This window comes from Staurois parvus, unplaced genomic scaffold (genome assembly GCF_062004578.1).
Source record: "Staurois parvus isolate SC_StPar_1 unplaced genomic scaffold, SC_StPar_1.0 ptg000777l, whole genome shotgun sequence".
NCBI lineage: Eukaryota > Metazoa > Chordata > Amphibia > Anura > Ranidae > Staurois > Staurois parvus.
In genome coordinates, this window is record NW_028318573.1 from 594,069 (window position 1) to 617,417 (window position 23,349).

At 46.3% G+C, this 23,349-nt stretch overlaps 1 protein-coding gene across 1 annotated transcript in view; it reads right to left on the reverse strand.

The window, feature by feature from the left end:
• LOC149444766 (plexin-A1-like) overlaps positions 1-23,349 on the reverse strand; it is a 283,982-nt gene that overhangs the window by 204,933 nt on the left and 55,700 nt on the right. The window contains exon 7 of the mRNA XM_089654551.1: positions 10,917-11,031. Within this exon, the coding sequence (XP_089510677.1) occupies positions 10,917-11,031 (115 nt within the window). The remainder of the gene's footprint in view (positions 1-10,916; positions 11,032-23,349) is intronic.

Genomic DNA, 23,349 nt, shown 5'->3' on the forward strand with positions numbered 1-23,349 from the left:
CTGATGAAAAACGGATGTAAACGGATGTAAACTGATGAAAAACGGATGAAAAACTGATGAAAACTGATGAACAACCTGACAGGGGTGGATAACGCCGGTCTTACTCTTCATTTGTCCTGTTTACTATGATCATTGAAAGCGAAAGAAAATCTCAAGATTTGGGTCTGTCAGCAGAACAAGAATAGAAGGGAAATCTCCCAATAAGAATAGTGCTGGTGACAACCAGGGACTCCCTCGCTTTGGAGGGATTTCCTCTCACTTCCTGTTTTGGCTACAGGAAAGGAAGTGAAGTGAAATCTCCACAATGGGGACACAGCAAAAAACTGACAGGGGTTACAACTTTTACTGGCCCCTTACCGTTACCATTGAAAGTGAAAGAAAATCTCAAATTTAGGGTTATCACCAGCAAAGGTATAGAATAGAAATCTCCCAATGGGGGCATTTGTTCTGGGGGACACCAGAGACTCCTTGGACTTGGTAGGATTTGCTCTCACTTCCTGTTTTGGCTATGGGACAGGAAGTGAAGGGAAATCTCCACAATGGGGACACAGAAAAAACTGACGGGTTAAAATTTTTACTGGCCTTCACCGTTATCATTGAAAGCGAAAGAAAATCCCAAACTTTCGGTTATGACCAGCACAGGTATAGAAGAGAAATCTACCAATGGGGACACTAGTTCTGGGGGACTCCATGGACTCCTTGGAGGAAAGAAAAAGGGAAAGAGGGGAAGAAGGAAAAAAGGAAAGGAGGAAAGACAAAGGAGGGATAGAAAGAAGGATGGAAAGAATAAGGAAAGGAAAGAAAAAGGAGGGAAAGAAGCAAGGATGGAAAGAAGGAAGAAGGAGGGAAAGAAGGAAGAAGGAGGGAAAGAAGGAAGAAGGAGGGAAAGAAGGAAGGAGGGAAAGAAGGAAGAAGGGGGGAAACAAAGGAGGGAAACACAAAAGGAGAGAAAGAGGGAAAGGAGGAAAGAGGGAAACAAAGAGGAAAGAAAGAGGGAAAGAAGGAAAGAGGGAAACAAGGAAAAAAAAGGGGAAAAAAGAGGGAAAGAAGGAAGAGGCAAAAAGGAAGAAGGGAAAGAAGAAGGAAGGAAAGAAGGGAAAAGGGAAAGAAGGGAGAGCAGGGAAAGAAGGGAAAAGGGAAAGAAGTAAATAGGGAAACAAAGAAGCAAGGGAAAGAAAGAGGGAGGGAAAGATAAAAAGAGGGAAGGAGGGAAAAAAGAAACAAAAAAGGAGGGAAAGAAGGATGGAGGGAAAGAAGGATGGAAGGAAAGAAAAAGTAGGGAAAGAGGGACAGAAGGAGGGAAAGAGGGAAAGAAGGAAGAAGGGAAAAAGGAAGGAGGGAAGAAAGAAGGATGGAAAGAAGGAAAGGATGGAAAGAAGGAAAGGATGGAAAGAAGGAAAGGATGGAAAGAAGGAAAGGATGGAAAGAGGAAAAGAGGGAAGGAAGGAGGGAAAGAGGGAAAGAAAAAAGGAGGGAAAGAAAAAGGAGGCAAAGAAAAAGGAGGCAAAGAAGGAAGGAGGCAAAGAATTAAGGAGGCAAAGAAGGAAGGAAGCAAAGAAAGAGGGAAAGAAGGAAGGAGGCAAAGAAGGAAGGAAGCAAAGAAGGAAGGAGGCAAAGAAGGAAGGAAGCAAAGAAGGAAGGAGGCAAAGAAAGAGGGAAAGAAGGAAGGAGGCAAAGAAAGAGGGAAAGAAGGAAGGAGGGAAAGAAAGGTAGGATTTGCTCTCACTTCCTGTTTTGGCTATGGGAAAGGAAGTGAAGGGAAATCTCCACAATGGAGACACAGCAAAAAACTGACAGGGGTTACAACATTTACCGTTACCATCAAAAGTGAAAGTGAAAGAAAAACCCAAATTTGGAGCTTTTAGCAGAACAAGAATAGAGGGGAAATCTCCCAATAAGGACAATAGTGCTGGTGACAGCCAGGGACTACCCCACTTTGGAGGGATTTCCTCTCACTTTCTGCTTTGGCTATGGGACAGGAAGTGAAGGGAAATCTCTACAGTGGGGACACAGATGGCAAAAATGACAGGTGTTCTAACCCTCCATTACTCTATCCACAATGGAAACAAAATGCCTTTACTTGTACCTTAAGATGTGAAAACTTCCAGTGATCAAGGTTCAGATGTACTTTGAAGTAAATTGAGATCACTTTACAACGTTAGCACTGCTGCACCATTTCCGGCACAGCCTCATCAGCAGATAATGGCAGCCTGGAATGTAGCTTTAAGGAGTCTAATGAGTGATCCACAATGCAGAGAGCCGATCTGATCCCCCCGGCATTAAGGGGAGAGGAGAAAAAAAAAATCCCTTAAAATAACTTTGCAGTCACCTTCCTCTGAACTCGGCCTCAATTCACAAGCAACCTTCACTGCGAGCAACTGGGGCTGGCCGGCTAATCCGAAGGGATCAGACTTTTTATTAAACGATAATTCATTTTTAATTGCAGGCATCACATAAGGCCGCCGAGTTCCAAAGACGGGACTTGCCGGCGCACACCTTCTGCCCCCCCCCGTTCCCCTGAAACTCCCGCTCGCCACATGCGGGAGATAATGTCTGCAGGAAACCGCGGGCCGCGTAATTAAGATGAAGAGTCTGACACGGCAGCTCGTTTGTTTATCGGCACCGAAGGCCCACGGACCTTCAATAAACAATGCAGACTTCCTATGTACATCACATTTATAATCTCACCTCTTACACAGAAGCTTCCCAATTCTTAGATGCAATGGCTGCATTAGTTTTATTTTTTTTGGCTTCCTTGCATTTATTTTTATCTAGGGATCCAGCCAGCAAATCTGTTGTTTTTCAAAAGCTCAAGCTTTCTAGAAGAATGTATCGGTTTACAGGGATGAGACAAACCACCTATCACTGACAGGGGTGCTTACAATGATCAGCTATTATTTATGTAAAACCTTTATCCCAAAAGAGGAAAAAAAACTGTTTGCTGTAACGGATTAGAAAGAGTGAGCTGGCTTCAATTTGTTAGTGTATCTAAATCTGCTAATACATGTAGGCTGCTTTCACACGGATCCATTTTTCTTCCACTTTTGCGTAAAAAATAAAAGGGAATAAAAAAGTGTGACCACTTAACTTCGTTTTCAGGTAATTATATAGCGCTGTCAATTTACGCAGTGCTTTACATATATATTATATTCACATCAGTCCCTAACCCTCAAGGGGTGTACAATCTAAGGTCCCTAACCCTCAAGGGGAGTACAATCTAAGGTCCCTAACCCTCAAGGGGTGTACAATCTAAGGTCCCTAACCCTCAAGGGGCGTACAATCTAAGGTCCCTAACCCTCAAGGGGCGTACGATCTAAGGTCCCTAACCCTCAAGGGGCGTACGATCTAAGGTCCCTAACCCTCAAGGGGCGTACAATCTAAGGTCCCTAACCCTCAAGGGGTGTACAATCTAAGGTCCCTAACCCTCAAGGGGCGTACAATCTAAGGTCCCTAACCCTCATGGGGCGTACAATCTAAGGTCCCTAACCCTCAAGGGGGTACAATCTAAGATCCCTAACTCACATTCATACATACACATACTAGGGACAATTTACACAGGAGCCAATTCACCTACCAGCATGTCTTTGGAGTGTGGGAGGAAACCGGAATACGTGGAAGAAGCCCACGCAGGCACAGGGAGAACATGCAAACCAAGGCAGGTGGTGCTGTGGTTGGGATTCGAACCAACAACCCGAGTACTGCCAGGCGGAAGGGCTAACCATTTAGCTACTGTGCTGCCCATGGAACTCTTCACACTGATCTATTGGAGGTCTGGTGAATTTTTCAAAAGTCCTGCTTGCTGCATTTTTGGTGTGGTAAAAAAAAAAAAAAACAAAAAAAAAAAAACTGGAAACACTACTTTAGTTCTGGTGAAAGATTTCCCTCACTTCCTGTTTTGTTTATAGAACATGAAGCGAAGGGAAATATCCCTAATGGGACAAAGATGGATAAAAAAAAAAAAAACAAATCTGACAGGGGTTATAGAAACCCCCTTACCCTATCCAAAATGAAAATACAAGTCTTTCCACCCAAAAGGGGAAGTTCCACTTTAAGGCTTCGTCCCCCGCTCCCCGTTAAGGATTAAAAAAAAACAGCATTGGTGTCAGTGGCCGCAGTAAAACCCTCAACATTGGTGTCAGTGGCCACAGTAAAACCCTCAACATTGGTGTCAGTGGCCACAGTAAAACCCTCAACATTGGTGGCAGTGGCCACAGTAAAACCCTCAACATTGGTGGCAGTGGCTGCAGTAAAACCCTCAACACTGGTGTCAGTGGCCGCAGTAAAACCCTCAACATTGGTGTCAGTGGCCGCAGTAACACCCTCAACATTGGTGTCAGTGGCCGTAGTAAAACCCTCAACATTGGTGTCAGTGGCCGCAGTAAAACCCTCAACATTGGTGTCAGTGGCCGCAGTAACACCCTCAACATTGGTGTCAGTGGCCGCAGTAAAACCCTCAACATTGGTGGCAGTGGCCGCAGTAACACCCTCAACATTGGTGTCAGTGGCCGCAGTAAAACCCTCAACATTGGTGGCAGTGGCCACAGTAAAACCCTCAACATTGGTGTCAGTGGCCGCAGTAAAACCCTCAACATTGGTGTCAGTGGCCGTAGTAAAACCCTCAACATTGGTGTCAGTGGCCGCAGTAACACCCTCAACATTGGTGTCAGTGGCCGCAGTAAAACCCTCAACATTGGTGTCAGTGGCCGTAGTAAAACCCTCAACATTGGTGTCAGTGGCCGCAGTAAAACCCTCAACATTGGTGTCAGTGGCCGCAGTAACACCCTCAACATTGGTGTCAGTGGCCGCAGTAACACCCTCAACATTGGTGTCAGTGGCCGTAGTAAAACCCTCAACATTGGTGTCAGTGGCCGCAGTAAAACCCTCAACATTGGTGTCAGTGGCCGCAGTAAAACCCTCAACATTGGTGTCAGTGGCCGTAGTAAAACCCTCAACATTGGTGTCAGTGGCCGCAGTAACACCCTCAACATTGGTGTCAGTGGCCGCAGTAAAACCCTCAACATTGGTGTCAGTGGCCGTAGTAAAACCCTCAACATTGGTGTCAGTGGCCGCAGTAAAACCCTCAACATTGGTGTCAGTGGCCGCAGTAACACCCTCAACATTGGTGTCAGTGGCCGCAGTAACACCCTCAACATTGGTGTCAGTGGCCGTAGTAAAACCCTCAACATTGGTGTCAGTGGCCGCAGTAAAACCCTCAACATTGGTGTCAGTGGCCGCAGTAAAACCCTCAACATTGGTGTCAGTGGCCGCAGTAACACCCTCAACATTGGTGTCAGTGGCCGCAGTAAAACCCTCAACATTGGTGTCAGTGGCCGCAGTAACACCCTCAACATTGGTGTCAGTGGCCGCAGTAACACCCTCAACATTGGTGTCAGTGGCCGTAGTAACACCCTCAACATTGGTGTCAGTGGCCGCAGTAACACCCTCAACATTGGTGTCAGTGGCCGTAGTAACACCCTCAACATTGGTGTCAGTGGCCACAGTAAAACCCTCAACATTGGTGTCAGTGGCCGCAGTAACCCCTCAACATTGGTGTCAGAGACTGTAGATACATTTTTACTTTTTTTTTTGTGACCGCTGGTGCCTATCTAGATAGTGTTTCGGCCGCAGTCCGGCGATGTAATGCATCATCCAGGTGTACTGGAGAGAGGCCAGTATGTCTGTGGAGCTCTCCATCACCCCCCCCCCATCCTCGGCACAGAAGCGGACGCACCCACTGCTTTCCAATCTACAGGCAGCTGAATCCTTTTATATTGCGGGCAGATTTGGTCATCTGCGGCCGCTGGAAATGGCAGTTGGGGAGACGGGCGGAATAATGGTAGAGAATAGAGGAAATATTTGTGCGGACTGGTTCTGGACACATCATTAATCACGGCTGAATTGCAGCCTCTCTCCGCGGCGGTTCAGAAGGTCCCCCTCCTTGTAATGCATAGATAACAGGCAGCGCAGTGCCGGCAGAGGCACGTTTTTGTCAGCGGCGGGACAACGGTCCTCACCCCGCTGGCGCTGAAAGACATGCCGATGCTGTGCCCACAATGCACTCTGATTTTTACAGCAAATTAAAAAGATCAGATCTGGTGCAATATTAAAAGAGACCTTTATTGATATAAAAGTAACATATTGCAGGCATTGGAACCGCAGAACATGGTGTCACTCAGAGCCGGGTGGTCGTTTCCACTGGCTCCACTCGCCTCTATGGGATTCAGAGTGCGGCTCTGTGCCACATCCCGGGACAATGGAAACAAAGGCGCAAAGAAAAAAAGAAACAGATTTCATAAAACAGATTTGTAAAAGCCAGTAAAATAAAGTCGTCCAACAATTGTGAAACCACTGGAATGCTAATAATCATGTGTATAAAGGGGAAATATCCACATTCAGCCAAAATATGGGCCATCAATTCCTGACACTGGTTCCTGCAAAGTCATGGGCTGCGTACTAACTAATATTGATTCAGAAAACACAATGGGGTTGATTTACTAAAGGCAAATAGATTGTGCACTTTGCAAGTGCTGTTGCTCCAGAGCAATGGTCTCCAAACTGCGATCCAAGGGCCAGATGTGGCCCTTTGCTTGCTTTTATCTGGCCCTTGGGCACTATTTCTTCCACTGATACAAACAATGAGGCATAATTCCCCCCACTGACATCAATGATGGGGCACAATTCCTCCCAATGATACCAACGATGGGGCACAATTTCTTCCAATTGCACCAACAATCAGGCCCACTGACACAAATGATGGGGCATAATTCCCCCTACTGACATCAATGATGGCGCACAATTCCTCCCAATGGCACCAACGATGGGGCACAATTTCTTCCAATTGCACCAACAATCAGGCCCACTGACACAAATGATGGGGCATAATTCCCCCTACTGACATCAATGATGGCGCACAATTCCTCCCAATGGCACCAACGATGGGGCACAATTTCTTCCAATTGCACCAACAATCAGGCCCACTGACACAAATGATGGGGCATAATTCCCCCCACTGACATCAATGATGGGGCACAATTCCTCCCAATGATACCAACGATGGGGCACAATTTCTTCCAATTGCACCAACAATCAGGCCCACTGACACAAATGATGGGGCATAATTCCACCTACTGACATCAATGATGGCGCACAATTCCTCCCAATGATACCAACGATGGGGCACAATTTCTTCCAATTGCACCAACAATCAGGCCCACTGACACAAATGATGGGGCATAATTCCCCCTACTGACATCAATGATGGCACACAATTCCTTCCAATGGCACCAATTATGGGGCACAATTCCTCCCAATGATACCAACGATGGGGCACAATTTCTCCCAATTACACCAACAATGAGGCCCACTGACACCAATGATGGGGCATAATTCCCCCTACTGACACAAATGATGGGGCACAATTCCTCCCAATGGCACCAATTATGGGGCACTATTCCTCCCAATTACACCAACTCTCCTGCATCACAAACAGGGGTTCCAAGATCACCAGAAGGAATGTGGGGCGGCTATGTAATGGCAAAGCCTGAATACAGAGCTGAAGTACTGAGCAGCTCAGCTGGACTCCTTTTAGGCATTTCGAAGGTTCATTTTTATTTTTGAATGGTGTGTACCTTTAAGTGTATAAAGTGAACACTCCAGACAATACACACAATTCCATAATATTTTCATACAGTGAAAATCTATTCATCAATTGAGATGCACTGTGTGGAAAAAAAAAAACAAAAAAGCTTTTAACCTGCATCAGCAAACGAAGCTTTATGGAAAACAAAACAGTATAATTTTTCCACTAAATTTTCCCCCTACCGGAATTCTTCCTTATGCACGGCTGACATCTATAATCATTGATGCTTAGCCGGCTTGCAGAGGATTCTGGGAAAAGCAGCACATAGCTAGGGGAAGAAAGCTTAAATTCCTCCAGTGCCAGGGGCGGCATGGCACCTCCAGTCCATTTCAGAGCCGGAGAAGGTTAAGGATATGTGGTGCAGGCAAGGACAGATGTGTTCCCCTGACTAACCTTCCCCTTCCCAGAACTGTCAGTCACCATATATCCAAACAATAACCCCGGGACACGGCTGACCTATATATGGCAGACTTCCACGGGAGGAGGAGGGGGTGACGGATGGGGGTTATCTTTGAAGGATTGTAACCCAGTGGCTTAGAAACCTACATAAGTCACTTCTCCAGATTTTTCATCATAATAGACACAATGGAACTGAAATTCCCCCGTGCATTGAACACGCTGGAGGAATGCACCTGGAGCAGACTGGGAATGGATAGAAGCTATGCACGTCTATGGAAATTCTTTGTTATAAAGAAAGAAAGAAAAAAAAAAAAGAAGAAGAGGCTACAGTGTATTCTCAGGGAGTGCCCAGCTTGGGTTAATAAAGTAATGTTCACAAAATAAATAAAAAAAGACTACAAAACTTAGGCTTTTGCTCTCCCATATTTTGCATTGAATTTTTAGATCATCAGCCTTGTATGTCAGAAGGTGACTATTAGGATTGCTGAGATTGGATGAAATACTTGAGATCGGGGGTTTTCATTCAATGTGAGGAGCTGAACAAGGTGGCTACTGGCAAGAAGATGCTGGCGAGACTTTTTTTTAGGACACCTGGGTGGGGTAGAGCTGGATCATCAACAAAGCCACCTAGGCAGGAGCATAGAGTCCAGTGGATGTCCAGCTAGCTACAACCATCACACTCCTAGAGATACTGCAATGTCAGACATGTGCACCTGCCCACATGAGGGGTCCAATGCAGAACAGAGCATGAAGATTGGGTGGCATTTTTGTTTCTCATCACCTTAAAAGGGTCTATGAAATTTTACATTTGCTCTCCCACATTTTGTATTTCATTTTTGGAGTTTCGGCCTTGTATGTCAGAACGTGTGAACATTAAGACAGCTAAACTGCTGCGGAGACAAGATGCTTTAGGTCGGGGGTTTTCAATCAATGTGAGGAGCTGCACATGGTGGCCACTGGCAATACGAAGCTGGTGAGACTTTTTTAGGCCACCTTGGTGGGATAGAGGTGGATCATCAATGAGACTGCCTAGGCAGGAGCTTAGGGACCTGTGAACATCCAGAAAGACCTAGCTACAAAATTCAGACTCCTAAAGATAGTACAGTTGGTAAGAGATATGCACCTGCCTGCCTGATGGGTCCAATACAGAATATGAAGACCACGGTGGCTTTTTGTGTCTACTGCAATCCTTACCAACATCAATTAAATGACAACAAACGTGTTGTTGATAGAGTGCTAGCACTAAGGGTAGGTGAAGGTATAAAATTCTAAGCATTACTATAAATGAAACCAATATACTGTATAATCAAGTATCTATCTATGTTACATTAGTTCAGTGTTTCTCAACTCCAGTCCTCATGGACCCCCAACAGGTCATGTTTTCAGGATTTCCCTCAGATGAAACAGCTGTGGTAATTACTAAGGCAGTGAAACTGATCAAATCACCTGTGCAAAATAATGGAAATCCTGAAAACATGACCTGTTGGGGGTCCATGAGGACTGGAGTTGAGAAACACTGCATTAGTTTCAGTGTTTAGTGCATTAGTTTAGTGTTTAGTGCATTAGTTTCCTTAGTCCTGATGAAGGGGAAGTTTTGGAACCCTGGAGCACGTAGGTTTTCATCTCCTGACTTTGTGTCATAAAAAAATTAATTCTAGATTTGTGTCACTGATCAACATCAAATGAAGACTGGAAGGGGGTCAAAGCTGCTACTCTGCCATAACCCATCATTGGACTGAGAAGGGGGCAGCACTAGCACAACTAATTGTTTAAAGAGGAACTTTTGAAAATCAAATACTGTAGCTGCTGACTTTTAAAAACCTTGTACCTACCTGTGCCTGGAGTGCAGCACCGTCTTCTTTCAGCCAGTTCTTTCTACTGCTGTGGGTCCCCGGCACCACAATCTTGAATCTCCATAGCTGGCTCCCCATTGCACATGCATAAACTGGCATGGCCATGTATGTGATCTCCAGCCACCTGGGACTTTTGAGGTGTCCCATAAGGCTACAGGCGGAAATGGGAGCAGGCACTGATAAAATTTGGCACTGCCTCCCTCTCACCCCCACCTCCTACAAAAACTACTCCTACCTGTAACTTATTTACAGGCTGGGGGAGGGAATGAACCAGTGGTTCTTCATTTTTAAAAAGTTCACCTTACCAAAAAAAATTTCTGTGCAACCTAGCCAATATTCCCTTCTTCTAAGTGGGCCAAGAGCAATAAACTGCTACCCTGCTACATAGGTCCATCAGGTGAAGAAGGGGTACATAGCAGCAAGTTCCAATACTACTGAGGATGGAAGGCGGTCTCCCCGCTCCTCTATTGCTAATCACAGATTTGCAACATATGGGGGTTGATTTACTAAAACTGGACAGTACAATATCTGATGCAGCTGTGCATGGTAGCCAATGAGCTTTTAACTTCAGCTTGTTCAATAAAGCTTTGACAAAAAAAAAGACAAAAAAAAAAACAAACACTGGAACCTGACTGGTATCTAGCTATGTATGTATGTAGAGCTGCACCAGATTTTGCACTCTCTAGTTTTAGTAAATTAACCCCGAGGTGTCAATGAGCCCTGGCACTCTGGTCCCTTTTGTCAATCCATTTCGGACAAATTATTAAAATATTTTGGGCCTCTATGGTGACACACCTATTTTTTTTTTAGACACTATGGCAACAGGGATAAACATGGCGCTTTAGGATTGCTAAAACAAGTAGTGTCCAGGCGGGAGAGGGAGAAGTGACAGACTTGTGAATCCGAGCCGAAAAAAAATATGTACAACCCAACGGTTCTCCCTCTGCCAAAACAAACATCACATCTCATCCAGAACACTGAGCACACACATGGAAGGAATGTTACATTGTATCACACATTCCTACCTCTGACATCTTCACCCTGCCCTCCAGGAAGGAGCAGTCCGCTGCATTGTGGGTACACACGTGCCGATACTTGCACCAGTGGCAGGGGTACGATCCGTTCACACAGGACAGGCAGCTGATAGAAAGAGAAAGACATGGTGAGAGATTAAATAATACGCTGAAAAATTTTCAACAAGGGTATGAAAACATCTTCAGAGTTTATAATGGTTAGAGCAAAAATGGTATTATAACAAAGTGGAAGCAACTGGGAACAACAGCAACTCAGCCACCAAGTGGTAGCCCACGTCACATGACAGAGCGGGGTCAGCGCATGCTGAAGCGCACAGTGCACAGAAGTCGCCAACTGTCTGCAGAGTCAATAGCTAAAGACCTCCAAACTTGGTGTGGCCTTCAGATGAGCCCAACAACAGTGTGTAGAGAGCTTCATGGAATGGGTTTCCATGGCCGAGCAGCTGCACCCAAGCCTTACATCACCAAGTGCAATGCAAAGCGTCGAATGCAGTGGTGTAAAGCATGCCGCCACTGGACTCTAGAGTAGTGGAGACGTGTTCTCTGGAGTGACAAATCACGCTTCTCTGTCTGGCAATCCGATGGACGTGCCTGGGTTTGGCGGTTGCCAGGAGAACAGTACTTGCCTGACTGCATTGTGCCAAGTGTAAAGTATTCTGGAGGGGGGTTATGGTGTGGGGTTGTTCTTCAGGGGCTGGGCTTGGCCCCCTAGTTCCAGTGAAGGGAACTCTTAAGGTATCAGCATAACAAGACATTTTGGACAATTTCATGATCCCAACTTTGTGGGAACAGTTTGGGGATGGCCCCTTCCTGTTCCAACATGACTGCGCACCAGTGCACAAAGCAAGGTCCATATAGACATGGAGGAGCCAGTTTGGGGTGGAGGAACTTGACTGGCCTGTACAGAGTCCTGACCTCAACCCCATAGAACACCTTTGGGATTAATTAGAGTGGAGACTGCGAACCAGGCCTTCTCCCTCGACATCAGTGCCTGACCTGACAAATGTGCTTCTGGAAGAATGGTCCAACCTTCCCATAGACACCCTCCTAAACCTTGTGGACAGCCTAGAAGAATTGAAGCTGTTATAGCTGCAAAGGGCGGGGCCAACTCAATATTGAACCCTACGGAGCAAGACTGGGATGCCCTTAAAGTTCATGTGTGTGGAAAGGCAGGCGGCCCAATACTATACTAATATATTTTTAGTGCTATGTAAATTTTAGAAATATATTTAGATAGATAGATAAAAAAGATAAGTAAATGAAATAACACACAACTGTTCGACTACACAAGATTGGACCATTGCCTAATCTCTGGCTGTAAAGGGAGTTTTCCTTAACCAATCATTGTGTTTCATTAGATGCTATTGTTATATAAAAATGGAGAAGGCAAAAAATATGCGTGAGTGTGTCTCCAAGACTGTACCATGGGGAAGAGGGGGTCAAGTCAAGCATCAGCCATATCTTCATGAGTTGGGCAGGTAACCCACTCTCCCCGAATTCTTTTAAGTTTAGCGGGACAACCTTTGGCCTCATAAGTTACCCTACAAAATACCTAAAAGTTTATTTACAAGCCATATCCAGAATGTAATATCTAGAAGTTTAGTAGACAGGCAATTCCGTACCACAGTCGTCCACCATCTTTAATGTACCAAATTGGATTTACAGAGCATCCCGAAAAACAGAAACAAAGAAGAAAGTAAAGAATGCAGCTGACGTTTCGGCTGTTTATCCCAGTGGGAAGTTCGGATGCAGAGTAGATGTTCCGCTCGATGGCAATTTGGGTAGAATTGATCTTCTTGTACGGATAGTGGCCAATGAAGTGGGAAAAATCCAATTAAAATGCCAGTCATTCACCTTTATGGAAACCTGGGCAGCTTATCTTACTGCAATGCTTCAGGCGCCAGCCGCTGTGCGATAGGAATTTCAGCATGCGCTGCTTCTGATGCGCAAATCAACAACAGCCCAGATACAGCAAGAGACATGAAGTGTCAATCTGCTGGGTAAAGAGAACCTGTCACTAACACTCTGCAAAGACAGTTTCTGCCCAAAGAAACTGCAGCTTCTCGCTGCTATCAGTTTTATTTTCTGTGTGAACTGTATAGTGCATGTGCCGGCTCCCCTATGTGTAAGATGCCAGGAATGGAGCCAGGTGATGGGGATGATGCACTTCCTGTGCGCATACGCAGGAGTTACGCCATCAAAGGTTGCCCAATGGCTGAAGAAGATAACGGGGGGGGGGGGGGACGACCTTGAAGTAGCGACCGATGGAGGTGGACACAACAGTGATTGAGAGCAAACCATGGCCCTAGACCTGTAGAGCACCCTGTGACTAAGGACACCTGCAGATGCATGAGCACATTAGCTAACAAAGTTACGTTCAGAGGTATAAAAACAAACCAGCAAAAGACCCTGAAAACTGCATATTTTTCATCTGCGTGCCTGAGGTCTAAAGACAAGGTGATAGGCAGTCAGATCTTCATAAAAGAGTCACTGAAAGAAAACTGGTGAAAAATACAAAACAATCTTCTCCAGTGGGATAAGGAGATCAACATCTAAGGACACCAGCCAAAAACTGGAGCCCAGTGGAGTGGGCGGAGTTATGTGTTGGGGGGTGGTTCCGAGCAAAGCTTTTACCTGTGTCCAATTGACTTAAGGTAGCGGTATATAAAAATATGATTTTTGTACTCGTTATAAAAATCTTAGAGTACTTTGAGGAACACAGCAAGAATTTAACCTTCGGGTTAGTTATACTACTGGCTACAGGAGGATTGGACAAAAAAAAAAAATCATGGGCCAGTTCAGGATAACCCCTCCTACTCCCAGCAGACTCCAAGAAAAGGATTTTATGGTGAGTACAAAAGCTCTATTTTCATTTCTATCCCATTGAAGGACACAGGAAGTCTTCACCTTTGGGATGTCAAAAAGTGTTCAACTGATGGGTGGGCAACATGGCTCCTCTGCCTGCTTCTACTACCCCCAAGGACCCACCTAAACACAAAAAGGCAGCCGCTCAAGGTTGTACATATGGATTGGTCGTGATGCTTTGCTTCGTGGCCAAGATTAAAAGGCAAGTCGCATTCAAGTGATGAGGCAGCACCACAAGTGCCCAGTATTCAGCTGCAGTGAGGTGGGTAGGTATTTTTAAAACAGATGGTGAGGGTTAAGCCTAATCAGGGCAAAATGCGTTAGGGAGGAGTCTGTATTGGCACTTAACATAATGAATGCCACAACAGGTGGAGAGTGGGGCGACATATGTCCTCACAGTGGATGAGAGTTGAACCCAATCAGGTCAAAACATGTTGAGGAGGTTGCTATGGGCAGGGACTGTAAGACAATAGACCCAGAATAACGCTTTTTTTGAAGACGTGGCACAGTGTGTGGCTTCTTGGGTATAGACATTGTGGCCCAACAGAGCCATGATGGGCTTTCATGACTGCCACCTGTCAAAGACCAGAGTGGGGAGGGATACTGGGTTCTGGAGCAGCCCTTAGCATCATGAATGCCACAACAGTTGATGAGTGAGGCGACATATCACCATCTCACTGGTGGTGAGGGTAAGGCCCAATCATGATGAAACGCGTTGGAAAGGTTGCTGTTGGCAGAAACTGTCAGACAACAGATTTAGAATAAAGTTTTTTTTGGAAGAAACACCACAGTGTGTGGTCACTTCCACATGGACATTGTGGCCCAATTGAGCGAAGATGGCTTTTATGACTGGCACCTGTGAAATCCCAGAATGGGGAGTCTGGAGTGGCACTTAAAGTGGATGCCACATCAGGCGAGTGGGGCAACATATCACCTCTTCACTACCATGTTCTCCACCACACATTGCTTTTCACAGGGGAATCAATAGCCAAATGTGTAGATGAGCCCTAAGAGGCCCAAGATGAAACTGAAAAATTTTACGAAAAAAGCTGACAAAAAATTATGGAAAAATCTGGCAAAAAAGGAATCTCTTAATAGAAAAGCTTCAGAAAAGATATCCATCTTCTTAGAACTCTAGCAAAAAAACTGAGGCATGCTGGGAGTAGAAGGGGTCATCCTGAGCTTGCCAGTGTCTACTCTTTCTGTAGGTGGCAGCATAATCCAACCTCTTGCGTCCTCCTCAAAGGATTATTATTATTATTATATAGTATTTATAAAGCGCCAATAGTTCGCTCAGCGCTGTACATTACAAAGGGGGACAGAACATGTGACAGAACAATACCAATACAATGCAAAACATGAGGGGATTGAGGGCCCTGCTCTTTTGAGCTTACAATCTAGGAGGGAGGGGATGGTGGTACAGGAGGAGATAGCTGTGGGGGATGGAGTGGTAGGAAGAGTGGAGGAGGTCGGCAAGTTAGCAGGGGGTGGGGTAGGCTTCCCTGAAGAGATGGGTTTTCAGGGTGCGCCTAAAGGAGAGGAGAGTAGGTGATAATCTGATGGGTTGGGGCAGGGAGTTCCAGAGGATGGGTGACACCCTGGAGAAGTCCTGGAGGCGGGCATGGGAGGAGGAGACCAGGGAACTATAGAGAAGGAGGTCTTGTGAGGAGCGGAGTGTGCGTGTTGGGTGGTACTTGGATATTAGGTCGGTGATGTAGTTCGGGGCAGTATGGTGGACGGCTTTGCACGTCAGTGTTAGGATTTTGAATTTGATCCGTTGCGCAATCGGAAGCCAGTGGAGGGATTGGCAGAGGGGGGTGGCGGAGATGGAGCGGTTGGAAAGGTGAATGAGTCTGGCAGCCGTATTCAGGATGGACTGAAGCGGGGATAGCCAGCGGCGAGGCAGGCCAGTGAGGAGGGAGTTGCAGTAGTCGAGTCGTGATATGATGAGGGAGTGGATGAGCTATTTAGTGGTTTCTGGGGTTAGGAACGTGCGGATTTTGGCGATGTTGCGGAGGTGGAGGCGGCACGAGTTTGTTAAAGATTGGACTTGGGGCTGGAAGGATAGGTTGGAGTCCAGAATGACACCAAGTACTCTGGCCTGCGGGGCGGGTTTGATGGTGGCGTTGTTCGATGTGATGAAAGGATGACCACAATGACCATCGATTTCAGGCGAACTTGATAATAAGTGGTAACAAGAACTCGCTGAAATAAAACGTGACGGTCTCCCTCTGAATGTCATTTTTTTTTCCCTTTTCCTCCGCTCGGCGCGCCTCTTCCACTATTTGAGTATGTAGATGTCATTAGTCATTTTAATAGAAGCGGATATAATTTTATTTACTCTGGAGACTCCTTCAATGAACGGCCCTGACATTTGGTAAATGCGCACGTTTAGTGAAAACGTTGTAGCTATTAGGCAAAGTAAATGGAGAGTTAATAAGACGATGCATTTTGGGCTTTCGCAGAGTGCAGAGGAATTCTGTGGATGGTTGCCGAAACCAACATGCAAGAGATGGCTAGGCTTTCGAGGAGGAGGCAAGCTGACCACACAACACAACTCCAGGGTTCACTATACAAAAAAAACAAACCCCAACTGCTTAAACACCTAGGGGTTGATTTATAAAGAATTTGTTTGGGCATTCACTCAGGTAAAGCCCAGTACATTCGTCCTGTGTGAATGGGGGCAAAAGCAAATGTAAATAGGCGATATCCTATGCAGTTTGGATGCAAATAATTTAAAAAGGAAAATACTGCTTTTCGCCACTAGATGGAACTAAGTATCATATTCCTATAATACTTGGCTCCATCTAGTGGTCAAATGCAGCATTTTCCATTGGGAGCCAATGATCTACATTCGAATAGCACAGGGTATAGCCTACTCACATTTGTGTTTACAAAAGCTTAAGAGGAGCACATGCCATTGCAGAGGGGGAGGGGGGATATGATCTCCATGTATAATACATAAGGGGGGATATGATCACCATGTATAATACATAAGGGGGGATATGATCTCCATGTATAATACATAAGGGGGGATATGATCTCCATGTATAATACATAAGGGGGGATATGATCTCCATGTATAATACATAAGGGGGGATATGATCTCCATGTATAATACATAAGGGGGGATATGATCTCCATGTATAATACATAAGGGGGATATGATCTCCATGTATAATACATAAGGGGGGATATGATCACCATGTATAATACATAAGGGGGGATATGATCTCCATGTATAATACATAAGGGGGATATGATCTCCATGTATAATACATAAGGGGGATATGATCACCATGTATAATACATAAGGGGGGATATGATCTCCATGTATAATACATAAGGGGGATATGATCTCCATGTATAATACATAAGGGGGGATATGATCTCCATGTATAATACATAAGGGGGGATATGATCTCCATGTATAATACATAAGGGGGGATATGATCTCCATGTATAATACATAAGGGGGGATATGATCTCCATGTATAATACATAAGGGGGGATATGATCTCCATGTATAAATGCATCAGTGGTTCATATAGTGAACTCAGTGTAGTTATTCACCCTGAGGTCATCACAGAGGACAAGGGGGCGCTCTTTACATCTGGAGGAAAAGAAATGTAATCTCCAAATACGGAAAGGATTCTTCACAGTAAGAGCTGTGAAAATGTGGAATAGACTCCCTCAAGAGTTGGTTCTGGCCAGCTCAGTGGATTGCTTTAAAAAAGCCTGGATTCTTTCTTAGATACACAGAATATAACTGGATACTGACATTGATAAGTAAAGTTGATCCAGGGAATATCTGATTGCCTCTCGGGGGATCAGGAAGGAATTTTTTTCCCAGCAGGAGCAAATTGGATCATGCTTTGCTGGGGTTTTTTTGCTTTCCTCTGGATCAAATGTGGGTGTGGGATTATAAATTTTGTTTTTTTAATGGTTGAACTGGATGGACTTTCGTCTTAGCCAGACTAACTGTAACTATGTACAGAACATCTCTCCCTCTACTAATCACCTTTACATAGGTAGGTGGTGTCTTGTAGTTCAGACAAGATAGCTAGTGAAGCAGGTAACCTTTTGAGTTTTTATTGCCATCTGTGTCCTGGTAGCCACACAGAAAGTGAGCAGACCTCCCCTGTGGAGAGACAAAGGGCAGATTCTCAACTTTCCCCACCCTATTTTAAATATTTTTTTTTTAAATTAGAAGACGACTTGCTGAATGTCAGCTTTTTAAACAAAGCTTACATTTTTTGGACATGCATACTGGCACACCACCTGGGACTGACCCACTCTGATGCGTTTCACACTTGAATGGGTGGACCTCAAACGAGGGCGAAACATGTCAGCGGGGTGGTCCCAGTGTGTTGGTCCAGAGCAATAAAGTTTTATAAAATTGTTGACATCAGCAGTATGGGGCTGATTTGATATTGCATGTTTTAATACTGCCAGTGTCCGTTAGTGATTTTCTTCACTTCCTGTCTTGGTGACCCCCCAAGAAGGGAAAGTCTCACCCCAATATGGTACATTACAATGGCGCATCAACTGCACCGTTTTGGAGATTGCACCATAAGAATGAAAGGCATGGAGTCACCTAAGCATGTGAATGTACAATATATAGGTAAATTGATGTCGCTACATAAGTACCTGAAATAATAATAAGCAGCATGGGATTGGCTACTCTTAGCTCTGTAGGGGAGAGGAAGGTACTTAAAGGAACCCCGCCATTGGAGAAACATAGTAGCCGCTATTGCTGACCCCTCCCTCTTGAAAATGCCATTTGCCTGCTGTCATGCTGATCCTTTTCTGCTTTAATACTTTGAAGCTACCAACCTGGAACAAGCATGCAGGTAAGTAGTTCTGACATCTTTGCTTAATGGCACCTAGATCTACAGCTTGGAAAAAAACTGAAGCCAGTGGGTGAGTATGACAGCCAAGCAATCAGCATTGTGATGGGGGTCAGAAAAGTCGGGACATCGCCGTACAAATCTCTGGGCATGTAAGAAATGTCCTGTGTGTGCCAATATCTGACCGCTTGGCAGGAGCGGCTCATTATGATAATATGGATCCAAGGAGACACAGGACATGGAGATCACCGCCTCAAGAGCTCTCACAACCTCCAGGTTTCCCGTAACAAGCTGTTAAGTGTGATTTGTAAATAACACTCCTTAATAAAACTACAGATCCTCCATGTCAATTAGCGTGCGTGACTGCTAACAATAATAAGCAATTAGCTGGATAATGCAAGACCATATTCATTTGTCTGCTAGGTAATGGACTACCTCACCGCGCACAAGACCTGCTTGCAGAGACATGGTGGGAAGACGGATTATAAAGTCCTGCTGGGGCTCTTAAAGGGGACCTAGGTTTACTTTGGGGATTAGAAAGCAGGAAAGCTGCCAGGTCACTGCTGGGAGGGGGGAACAGGGGGTGCCGAGTTACTGCCGGGAGGGGGGAACAGGGGGTGCAGAGTTACTGCCGGGAGGGGGGGAACAGGGGGTGCCGAGTTACTGCCGGGAGGGGGGAACAGGGGGTGCCGAATCACTGCCTGGAGGGGGAAAGCAGAAGGAGTAAGGTTGATAGACTGCTGGGGGGTGGGGAACAGGGGGTGCCGAATTACTGCCTGGAGGGGGAAAGCAGAAGGAGTAAGGTTGATAAGTCATTGCTGGGGGGTGGGGGCAGGGGGTGCTGAGCTTCTTGGTCACTGCTGGGAGGTGGGGGCAGTGTGTGCTGAGCTACAGAGTCACTGCTGGGAGGGGGGGAACAGGGGGTGCCGAGTTACTGCCGGGAGGGGGGAACAGGGAGTGCCGAATTACTGCCTGGAGGGGGAAAGCAGAAGGGGTACGGTTGATAAGTCATTGCTGGGGGGTGGGGGCAGGGGGTGCTGAGCTTCTTGGTCACTGCTGGGAGGTGGGGGCAGTGGGTGCTGAGCTGCAGAGTCACTGCTGGGAGGGAGGGAACAGGGGGTGCCGAGTTACTGCCTGGAAGAGGAAAGCAGAAGGAGTAAGGTTGATAAGTCATTACTGGGGGGTGGGGGCAGGGGGTGCTGAGCTTCTTGGTCACTGCTGGGAGGTGGGGGCAGTGGGTGCTGAGCTGCACAGTCACTGCTGGGAGGGGGGAACAGGGGGTGCCGAGTTACTGCCTGGAGGGAGAAAGCAGAAGGAGTAAAGTTGATAAGTCATTGCTGGGGGATGGGGGCAGGGGGTGCTGAGCTTCTTGGTCACTGCTGGGAGGTGGGGTCAGTGGGTACTGAGCTGCAGAGTCACTGCTGGGAAGGGGGAACAGGGGGTGCCGAGTTACTGCCTGGAAGGGGAAAGCAGAAGGAGTAAGGTTGATAAGTCATTGCTGGGGGAAGGGGGTGCTGAGCTTCTTGATCAGTGCTGGGAGGTGGGGGCAGTGGGTGCTGAGCTGCAGAGTCACTGCTGGGAGGAGGGAACAGGGAGTGCCGAGTTACTGCCTGGAGGGGGAAAGCAGAAGGAGTAAGGTTGATAAGTCATTGCTGGGGGAAGGGGGTGCTGAGCTTCTTGGTCCCTGCTGGGAGGTGGGGGCAGTGGGTGCTGAGCTGCAGAGTCACTGCTGGGAGGGGAAGCAGAGGGAGCAAGTTTGATAAGTCAATGCTGGTGGGCAGGGGCGGGGGCAAGGTGTGCTGAGCTGCTGAGAGCAGAGAGTGCTAAACTGAGGAGTCATTGCTGGGAAGGGGGTACAGGGGGTGAATAGTCAATGTTGGAAGATGGGAGCTATGGGTGCCAAACTCCTGAGTCACTGCTGGCACTGGGAGCAGGGTAAGATAAGCTGCTAAGTCACTTCTGGGAGGCAGGAGTAAGGGGATGCTGAGTTGCTGAGTCACTATGGGGAGGGGGGAGCACAGGGAGCGGGGACAACGAGTCATTGCTTGGGGGGAGCAAGGGGTGCGGAGCTTCCTGGTCACTGGTGGGAGGTAGGGGCAGTCACTGTTGAGAGGGCAGCGGCACAGGGAGGTAAGCTGATGAGTCATTGCTGGTAAGGGGGTGCAGATGATGTTGAGTCAATGATGGAAGATGGAGCAGTGGGTGCTGAGCTGCTGGGAAGAGGCAGCAAAGAGAGCTAGGCTGCTGAGTCACTGTTGGAAGGGGGCGCAGGGGTGCTGTGTTCGTAAGTCACTGCTGTGAGAGGGGAGCAAAGTGGAAAGAGTAACTTCTGGAAGTAGGAAGCGAAGTTAACTTGGATGACTTTAGTGCTTCTGCTGTGCACTTTGAGGATGAATTCCTCCACAGTGTCCACAGCTAAAGAGCTCAGTGAGGACTTTAAAGCTCATATGTAAATACTGGAACGTTTACTTTAGATGCAACACTGAGTTATGAATTTTATTTTTTAGACTGGTACCAAGTAATCATCTGCAATTATTCCATTGTCCATTATCAGGCGCTGAGCCCTCATATAACAAAGCAACGGAATAAAATATTTTCTCTTTTTGTTAATAAGAAGCAGCAAACTAGATACTTGTTATTTTGCCAGAATCCTCACCTCCGAATGTTTTTCTCTCTCTTTTCACCAGCACTTTGTTTAAGAAGCACATCATACACAGGCAAATTACTATTCTATTAAAGAACGCAATGAAATTATGTATTGATCTTCCCATTCAGGTCGGTTTATTAAAAGGAAGAATATAAACATAACTATTCAATTTATTCTCCGAGCAGATCATATGTATGGATTCCTCTCCCCATGATGTCATAATTCGGACCATTCATCACGGGCTTTGTGCATTCAGGGTGGAGGAGGGTCAGGAGTCACACCCGATACAGATAATATCTTGGCTCGGCTACTTGACAAACCACAGAGAATCTGGATATATGCTAATCGTCCGTCACCCCGCGCCTTTCGTCTGTATCTTTGACCTCTGAACCCTGAGAGCATAAAGGATGTCATCTTCCATGGGACAAACGGCCCTCTATGTTCTTCTGTTGTGCGTCTTCCAGGAGAGAATGCTATGGGATAATCAGACATGCATATCTACAGCTCCCTATACTCAGGCTGATGAAAGAGATTTGGTCATAGGCAGATAATTGCTCTGCTGTTATTTGTAGGAGAGAATCAGAGCAGCCAAAGGGATCCCCCCAAAAACAAGGGGAGGACAAGCTAGGCGGTAAATCAACCCAGGACCCCATTGCTGCAAGGCTGCAGTACAAGACTCTGGAAGCATCTAGCAAAGTACTACGTACGAGCCCTGAGCTCATGCAGGAGAAAGATCAGCCTCTTACGTGGGGGGGGCGTAAAACCTTGCATGTCTGTTTCGACAGGGAGAGAGAATACAACTGAATAGCAGCACATATAGCAAGCCATTTCATTTTGGCTTCAGGTGAACTGGCCATTACATAACAGAGTTGGCGGCATTGATATTAGGTGATCAGCAGGTCAATATCATCAATTTCCCAGCATCCTGGAAGTAAACCGACAGCAAATGTTAAGAGGAGCTTAAAGGTTAGGTTCGCCTTATGAAAATATATAAATGCACATTTTTGCAGGTAAAAAAATGACGCATTTATTTGTTTTCTAAGGAGCCTGCAGAGCACTGCACCTGGCAGCCAATGGCTGCCAGCGCTGACTGGTGTGTTCTGGCGGGGGACAGTCCTCAATAGCTCAGCGGGGGAGATCGCCGTACTAACATTGGATAGTTAGTACAGCGAGCTCCTCCCGAGCTCTTCAGTTTTTTTTTTTTTCATTCCGCCCATTGCGTTGAAAAAAAAAAAAAAGAAAAACGGATAGTGTGTACCCAGCATAAGAGCTGCAGACATCAAGTGAAGCCCGCTCGCAGCTCTTTATTCAGAGTGGAGAAGCCTTTATCTGCTGAGCCCATCCAGACTGTATGAAGAATGCCGCATATGCTCTAGAAACTTTATAAACAGCCAGCGCAGATTTACAACTGCAAAAGTCGATTACAGGCGCATAGGGAAATTTGCATTTTAAATTCCAAGTATCTCTTCCAATTCCCCCCTTGGAGTTACACTTTAATATGCCAAGGTAGGACGGTCTCAGCGGAGCAGCGCACCACAGCCCGGGGTCACCCTTTCAGCGAAACAAATCCAACAGCCGATGCTCGGAAGCCATTAAAAATAAATCCGCGTTGCGCAAGCGACGCACACCGAAAACACACACACACACATCAACAACGCCGAGAAAATATTTAATTAAGCCGCTTGCGAAAGAGGAGGAAAAAAAAAAAAAAATTCATTCTCACAAACATCTCTCCCCTCGTTTTGGAAATGAGAAGCCTTTAGCTTTACCTACAAACATGTTAATTGGCGTGCTCTTTATGCAAATGTATGCAGTTTGATTTCGGCGGCGGATATTAATCTAAAGGCTGCGTGCAGCCGTCACTCTCTGGTGAGTCTGGAAGGTGAGTCGGGGGAAGAGGCGGATGCCGAAACCTTCATATCGGGAGGAGGTGGCTCCATACCTGAGAGGGTAAGAGGGGCAGAAGTCATCTCTGCAAGTGCCCCGAGGCTAAAGTCATTTAAAGGGGGGATACGGAGGGTTACAGTTGATTGAAAACGGAGTTGTAGAAGCTGGCTAATCT